Source organism: Rutidosis leptorrhynchoides, chromosome 11 (genome assembly GCF_046630445.1).
Source record: "Rutidosis leptorrhynchoides isolate AG116_Rl617_1_P2 chromosome 11, CSIRO_AGI_Rlap_v1, whole genome shotgun sequence".
NCBI lineage: Eukaryota > Viridiplantae > Streptophyta > Magnoliopsida > Asterales > Asteraceae > Rutidosis > Rutidosis leptorrhynchoides.
Window position 1 is genome coordinate 38253711 of NC_092343.1, and position 8921 is coordinate 38262631.

At 36.4% G+C, this 8921-nt stretch overlaps 1 protein-coding gene across 1 annotated transcript; it reads left to right on the forward strand.

Moving 5' to 3' along the window:
- Window positions 1-4987: 4987 nt before the first annotated feature.
- Window positions 4988-6073, forward strand: LOC139874467 (putative F-box protein At3g16210). The gene has a single exon (XM_071861897.1). The coding sequence runs from the start codon at window positions 4988-4990 to the stop codon at window positions 6071-6073; it is 1086 nt and encodes a 361-aa protein (XP_071717998.1).
- The last annotated feature ends 2848 nt before the right edge of the window (window positions 6074-8921 follow it).

Here is an 8921-nt window from a genome sequence, read left to right on the forward strand (position 1 = left end):
CACATCTGGTGACGAAACTAATATTACTATTGCTGGAGAGGAGGAGGTTAATCAGCCACCGCCTAGACATGCTGAACCTCGTTTGCGTGATGAAGATGATGTTACAGCTCTAGATGATTCTCAGACTGAGCTAGTTAAGAGGAAGTTAGCTGAAGCTCAAAATGTTAGTACTAAGTAGAGGCAGAAGCATTTGAGGTTTATGGTTAGAGATGGAAGTTCATCTTCGACTACTAAGTCGCAACCGAAAGTCACTCCAACTACTCAACCTACTGCGGATGCTGGTGGTTTTACTCAACTTCCACCCACTTAACAATAACAAACACAAACTACTCAACAAGTTCAAACCTCGCAGCGGCCTGCAGTTATTACTGGTGATTTGACTGGAATGGTTAATCGACGACTTATTCAGTTGTCAGCTGATTTTGCTAAGTTTCAAAAGGCTGCTGAGGAGGATAAGCAGAAGCGAGAAACATAGATGTCTGCGATGAGAGAGCTAGTTGATAGACAGCAGCTGCGAATAGATGAGCTTGAAAAGACTGTGGAGAGTCAGGCTGGTGAGATTGTATCTTTACAGACAGAGACTTAATATTTGACTGAGCATCTGAATGAATGGGAGAAGAAGGTTAAAATTGAAGAACTTGAAGATGAACCGAATCCTTTTGGTACTTTGGATAATGAGGAGGACATAGTTCTTGAGGTTGCAATAGGTTACACAGAGGATAACCCACTGTACGTAACTCCACTTCAAGTAATAACTATTTTCGAGTTTTTAGCTATGCAAGATTGCCATAATCATACTACTATTTATGATGATTTAGAAGAAAGGGAAATCCCTCCGGATCTAATCGAGACTGAACAGGAATTGATGGAGCGTCTAGAGCGAGAAGCTAAGGAATCTGCTAACACCAAATCAAAAGCCTCGACAGAAGCCTCGACTTCAGGGGCCCATAAGTTTGATAATGATTTAAGTGATTCTGATGCTGTTGATGAAAGTGATAACAGAGGTTATTATTGATGATGAGCGTAGATGAGGATCTTCCAACTTTTGCTGATTATTTTCAAATGAACGATGAACTTTTGAATAGAAAGTGCAAGGAGAAAGAACAGAAAGAGCAAGAGGATGTGTTACCGGAAGGGTTTTTGCCAGTGAAAATTAATAAAGAAAAGATAGAAGTGTTGGAAGAGGAATGGAAGATCTCAATGCAGATTCGAAAGTATGTGATAAAACCTGAGGAGGAGACTCAATTTTTGAAGTTCATTGAGCACTGCGAGAGTTTGCGGGCTAAAGGAAAGATCATAGCCTGGGCTTACATAAAAGAGTTTGATATCTACGCGATAAAGAAAGAACACGGAGTGGATTACATCAGATATCCACACGAGTTCACTTCGTTACCATATTTTGAATTTATGCAGGTCGCTAGGCTTAAGATGTTATATCAGGATTATGTTGGTATTCCTGATCTTTTGGTTTGTTTGATAAGAAGATCATTTCGGTCTCCTAATTTCAAAGACTTTCGACCCCAATTTCTAAAGATTTCTTACAGGACGAATAAGAAAACGGGCATAAGGAGAAAGATAGTCAAATATCAACCTGTGAAGTATATGTGAAAGGTTCCTTTGAGGAAAATGCCGCAACACTTCAGCCCTCGTTTTTGTTGGTGGTATTACGATGAACGCTCGGAGGAAGCGGTTATGGTGTTAGATAAGGATGGAGGAGATGAAAATGATAGTATCAGGGTTCTAGATCCAATCTGGTTGAGAAACTGCTGTGAAGAAGATATGTTTACCCTATACTACAACAAGATGCTCTATCGCCCAGAAAATTGTGTGCAGACTGAACAGTATTGCAGGGTCGTGAAACTCTGTTATCGGAAGAACTGGGTGACAGATCCTTATACGGATTGATGGCTGAATTTTTTTTTCTACGGCTAGGTCTTAGGGGGAGTTTGTTGGTGCATGAATTCCCAGCCATAGTTTACTTATCATTTTAATACATTCGGTCATGTAATAAAGTATTCGTATGACTATTGATTATATTTGTGATTGTGTGTGCTTATTTAATTAAACAATCAATATGTTAAAATGCATACATAGATGACCGAGTGTGTCCACACACTAGACCGACTGTGTGACTCAGTCGACCGAATGAGTGACTCAGTCGACCGACTGTGTCTGGGTTGCAGTATATATACGGGTTGTGACCTACATTTCTAGGTTACATTCCCCATCTACCCTAATCGACTGGTTACGGTTTCTCTCGATCCCTAACACCTTTACCATCGAAATAACACGTTAAAGAGTCGTTCTAATCTAGGTTTCTCTCTAGGTTTGACTCAAACGAATCCAATACGACCCATATCTCGATTTTAGTTGTGTCTAGTGATTTCCGCCTCTAGATACGATCACAAGCGACCTAAGATCCTTCAAACAACGTCTACAGACTTGTCCCAACGGTGCCATCATATGTACCGTCACTTTTAAGAAATAAAAGATGCAATAGGGTCTGGCATGTCGTTAGGTGTCAATATAAAGATATTACTTTTTTCGGCGAAAATATAAATATACATATAAAAGATCATAAAGATTCGGCGGTACACATGAACGACAATAATTGAAAGGTCTCGCTCTGATCGTTTTACAAACATTGAACGATATCATTGGAAGAGAGCGAGCACATTGAAATTGTAAAAGACAATACATTCGTACAAACCACCTAATCTAAATCTGAAACATACGTAAAACCGATCTCGTATCTAACCCCACAATCGCCACTACTCAGAAGCTTCACAACTAAAATGAACGTCGGGCACTCCAGCAGCACCTAACCCGAGGCCTGCAAACCAAAGTAACCACTCGTACCCGAAAAACCCCGTATAAACTCCAGAACCAGAGAAATACAAGCGCGTCGAATAAGATCAAATCTCCGTTCGAGCGGAAAAAAGGACCACGAGAGAAACACCCTAGTAAACATCAATTTTCCGAGGTCAACAAAGTCAACACAAGTCGGCAACAACATCGAGCCCACCCGAATAGACTCGACTACGGGATAAGTATGAACAAAACAGTCAAGCAGCATCCAACCAGCGCACAACGTAGAATCAAACCAAACAGAAACCCGACCATCTTCACCAAATTTTCGGAAAACATTTACAAACCCGTAAAACCCGGCAGTCGACGAATTAGGAGCGAGGAGTCGCGGTAGCCGCTGGCATAAACCAACAGCCACCAGCATACGACCAGTACCATCATCAGCCGCCGGCAGCCGCAGTAGACCACCAGACAACCGTCAATAGCGCTAGCCGCCTCAAACCACCGATATCCACCTCCATAAGCCGCCATAGGCAGTTTACAGTCGCTAGCAACCTATCAAAGTACCCAGCAACCGCCAACCACCCAATGGCCGCTGGAGAAGGTCAAACCGCCAAGTTCAATAGGTTTCAACACAAGACACAACAACCACCGATCAACCATCATAACCCTAACCCGAACCTGACGGAAATCCGACCAAGGAGAAAGTAGAGTTTCACAAGGAAACTCGCCGCCTACAACCCCAAAAACCAGACTAACGACGGTGGATGACAGAGCCAAAAAAAGGAGAACGGCGGTTGAAGATTATTCGGACAAAAAGCATGAAAAACCGAACAACCAGCGAGGTGCCGGTGGTCGGAGAGGAGATCGAACGGAAGGACTTACAAAATGGCGATGATGGATGAAGGATGAAGCAGGTTGTAGCTTAGCAAAACCAAATCCTAGATCTAAAAAGAAGAAGATGCAGTCGACGTACGGAGAGAAATAAATTGAAGAGAGAGAAAACAAAAGATAATAAAAAGCATTAGTTTTAATTGGTTAAAAGTTCTCCGTGTAGAGTTAACCTATACTCAACTAGGGTTTAAGTCTTGAGATACAAATACTCCGTTTATATATTTTCGTGATATGTGGTAGGAGTGCGAGTATTTTTGTTTCTAAGAAAAACATGTTTGTCCATGAATCTATGATATGTGGTATGCATCAAATGTAGTGGGTGATATATCATTGACCAAACAAACAATATATATGTATCCATCATTGTTCAAGCTCTCAAGGTGTTCTTGTAGGCCACTACTTATAAATGTTGTTATATTCTTTAAATTTATACGGAGTACAGTAAAACCTCTGTAATTTAATACTCGATAAATTAATAACCTTGATAAAATAAATAATTTGTCCGGTCCCAACTTGGGACCAGTACAAATTTCAACCTCAATCGATAAAATAATAAGATAATAATTTTTTTGAAATCCAATGTAAATATATTGGTTCCAGCGAAACTATAAATTAATAATTACCTAATTTTTTTTTGAAATCTCAATATACATTGAACTTGACAAGTTTATTAATGTGTGAATGTACATGCATGAGAATTTTGAAGGTCCTTGTTTATGTTTTATTCAAATAGGTAAAGTAAACGGACATGATAATTTCGAATGCCGATACACTAATTTGAGACTTGCTCACAAATATAAGCTAATTTTGTAAATTGATAATTTATTAATTTATCGATATAATAATATCTCGCTAAATTAATAAAACATCTCGGTCCCAGCATTATTAATTTATAGAGGTTTCACTGTATTAGAGATTTCACCCAGACTCCTTTGACGTGCGTGTAGTTGATGTTTGTAATTTTTCTTGAAACCTTCATCCTTTTTAAGAAGTGATTACTCTATTTTTTTTTCCCATGTTCTTTCAGAAAGAAAAAAAAAATAGATTATTAGTAGGATATTAAATTTAAGATGTGTGAGAGTAATAAAAGGATAATAAGTTACTTGCTTCCAAAATTACACTCATATGTCAGGTAAACAGTCACATGATAACCTTTATTAAGCCGTGTACATATGAGTAAAATACTTGTCATCCGCCGTAATCTAAAGATGAAAATTTCGTTCTTTTTTGTTTCTTCATATGCATATAACAACTATGTTTACAATTTTGATAATTGCAGAAATTAATGGTTAAAACTGAACTATGTGAAGACTTGATTGATGATATCATTGTAAGACTGCCACCCAAATCTATCCTCCAATTTAGATGTGTTTCAAAATCATGGTGTTCTCGTATCGATAGCTCCAACTTCATCCGTAAGCAAGCTATTCATTCAGATGCACGAGCTAGGCGGACTGTTAATGTCAAACATTTACTTGATATACAAAAAGGTGCTTATGAAATGTTTCAAAGATCAAAACCAGAAGGACCAATCTTGGAATTAGACTCACTCAAGTTCTCTAGTAGTTACAATTCCTTCATTTATTATTATGGAATCATATGTCTTTATAATATCACTTCAATTACCTTGTGGAAGCCTTCGATTAAGCGCAAACTAAATGTTCCAAATGTTCCTTATGATCCTTATCGACAATATTCAGTGGTATTTGGGTTTGGGTACGACTCAATTGCAGATGATTACAACGTTGTCTGTTTATGTACTTATGGAATCACCTTGCAGACCCTATATCTTTACTCTACGAAGACAAACGCTTGGAGTGAGATTGATCTCCCGGAAGCTTATCTGCCTTTTCAGGTCCGGTCAGCAGGAAATTTTGTCAATGGAGCGATGCACTGGGTGGTGAAGAACAATTCGCCTAACACGAATGATTCTTACATACTTACATTTAATTTAAGTAAGCGTGTTTTTGGCGTGATTCCTTTGCCAAGTACCACTCAGGGTGCTATCCACCTGTCAGTCTATACCCGTTATTTGGCAGTGATTTTGAATGATGGTGAAGAGAGCTCGATGTGGTTAAGGAAATTAGACAATAATAATGTTGCATCTTGGTCTAAACGAATCAAGATTATTTGTTCCGATTTTAAAGGAAGAACTAGAGTTTCCATTAATGATGAGTGGTTTGAGGTTCATAAAGCTTATAATCATTTCTCAGAGGCATCCCGCACATCTGTGAGTTCTTCTAATTCGTGTGTTAAATATGAACTTGATAGCTATGTGGAGACCCTTGTATTGCTAGACAACGAGAATTGTTTGACGAACAAAGAGACCAACATGTTTGAAAAAATATTATCCTATTTTAGGCGTTTGTGACAACAATTTTATATGCTTTGTTCATAAGAAATATTTTCCGATTTTAGTGTTTTATGGAGTAGTTATTTGAAAAAACATTTATGATTTTTGGCTATATATTTGTTTTCATGTCCCATTACTTACTGCATTTACATTACTTGTTTACTACAAAGCTGCAACCATGTTTTTTGTTATTCTTATGATGATGACATTGAGCGTGAGACGAAATTGCTAAGCTGTGTTATGTTGTACATATTTTATAAAAATTCACAGTCAGTACTTTTATAAAAATTGCTAAGCTGTAAATTTTATAAAAATTCACAATCAGATTTTGAATTTGTATAAAAAGGGAACTGTTTATTCGTAGTTCATGAAAATATGAATATGAATTTAGTATATACTAGTTAAATGACTCGTAGAACCACGAGTTTGTTTAAACGAAACAATATAGTTACATGTTTTAGGTATTAAGTAAATGTAAATACTAAAGTCATTTAATTTTATGACCTCTAGAATCACGGATTCCGACTAATAAATCTATATAGGAAACATATATAATTAAACTCACAAATTTACAATTAGTGGCGATGTGAGAAGAAAAAACTCACAAATTTATAAAATTAGTATACAAATTTACGTGTGTTTCATTAGAGTTAATGTTTCATGTATATATTTATATTTAACTTTTATTTAGGAGAAATTAGTATTTCCTTTTATAAAAAATTCGTATTATTTTTTTAATTAAATTAATATAAAATAATGACATAATCAAAGATGTTTTAAAATTTTTCTTTTTTATTTTGAATTATTTTTATACTTAGAAAATATTTATTTATAACATCATCACTCTAGAGATTTAATATAGAACTTAATAGATTGAATTACATAAGTTATAAGTATGTCTCCCTATTTCTTCGTCCCAACACCAAAATGCCCCGAGTCTGGCATTGCAGGGCGTTGTTGCCTTAACTGGGTTGGATTCGGTTGTATCTTCCGAGAATTATTCATTTGCACGTTGACTAAATTGTGGTTCATAGCTCTTTGATTCATTCGAATCTGCTCAACATTAATGGTTTGGACATCACCCGTTCCAACTAAAGGTACGCCCTCATTAACCCCAAATCGAGTTAAATCACTAGCTCTAGCGCCGTCAACTGAATCATTAACTTCAACCTTAACGGGTATTATCGGCCCATTATTAATAGATGTACTACCGCCATCTCCATCTTTAACCTCTGCAGCGTTTTCGCCTCCCATTAAAGGCAGCCAAAGCCAGATTCCCGTTTCGTCCCTGGTTGCTACGACACTAACATTCGGTCCGTACATTACACCTTCAACCGTATCTTCGTCAAATTGCCATATACCGGAAGATTTGCCGTTCATTATTTTTATATAAACTGCATAAAATGAAAAAAAAAAAAATGTGAATTGTAGTAACTGCAAGCCCATTTTCACTTGAATGATTATGTTCATTATGAAACCGCCATTCTATATTAATAACAATAACTCGAAGAAACAATAAAAAATTACCAATGTATGTCTTTCAAGAACCTAGTACGTACGTAAACTATTAATAAAACAAAAGTTACCTTAAATTATCAGACCGAAACTTGATCAGCGATTGTTAGGGTGAAACAACGGGGCTTCGATCGTCTAGTATTTATAACAAAACACGAATACATATTCGAATTGTTTTCAAATCCTATAACATGTAAATGGTAAGTACTCGTAATATATAAGGTATTACATTCATCTCGTACGTTATTATTATATACGTAATTATATATTTTCCCATTTTTACGTATTTGAAAACACTATATTAATAAAAAGTACAGTAGTAAATTAAAGCGCTATTAATAAATTAATGAATAATGAATTTATGAATACATGAATATTATATTATGACTATGAAATATGAAAATGAATACAAAACCATTAATGAATCTTTTATGTAAATAAACCCAGGGCCAGTTACCTGCAAATAACAGAGGATGGATCTGAATGTACAAACTCCATTAACAACGTAAGCGTTACTGCGTTAGAGAAATGATACCACTACGTAAATATCATAACACTACAACAAAAGAGCCCTTTCCAGACGACATTTTGCGACGATAAGTCGTCTGGAAAGCCTTTTGGCGACGACCTGTCGTCGCTTATATGTCGTTCCTAAAGCCTCGCCGCGAAAAGGTTTTCTCGACGCCTATTTGCGTCTATCCCGACGACAGTGGGACCCACTTTGACTGACACAGTCAAAGATCAAGTGACTCTTTTGAGACGACCATTTGCGACAACGCGTCTTTAGAAACTAAAAAAGTCAAATGTTGACTAATTTGACCTTTTGGTCAAAGTTATTATTCGCAACAAAAGAGTCGTCGCGAATAATAACTTTGACCAAAAAGGTCAAAGTAATCAACATTTGACTATTTTAGTTTCTAAAGACGTGTTGTCGCAAATTGTCATCGCAAAACACTTTCCTGACGACTTGTCGTCGCAAAATGTCGTCTGGAAAGGGCTCCTTTGTTGTAATGTATATATATGTGATACTTGGTAGGTCTGAGTATTTTGACTTGCTGACTCGAAATTACATATTTTAATTTGTAATTATAACTTCTGACTTGTATAGTATTACCCTAAAAGTTCGCCTGATTTTCTTACAATTTTAGACTCAAGAGTCAAGATTTAATATAGAATTTGTGAGAGTAGAGCCTAACAACTATAGGTGATTTTGCTTTTAAAAAAACAACTATAGGGTGATTTTTCATTTATGATTTTATGAGTATTTAGGTTTGAACAAATGTTAATGTGTACGTGAAAATTTTGATCTTATTTCTACAGCTTAAAACGTTTCAAGATGTAGAGCCCGTGT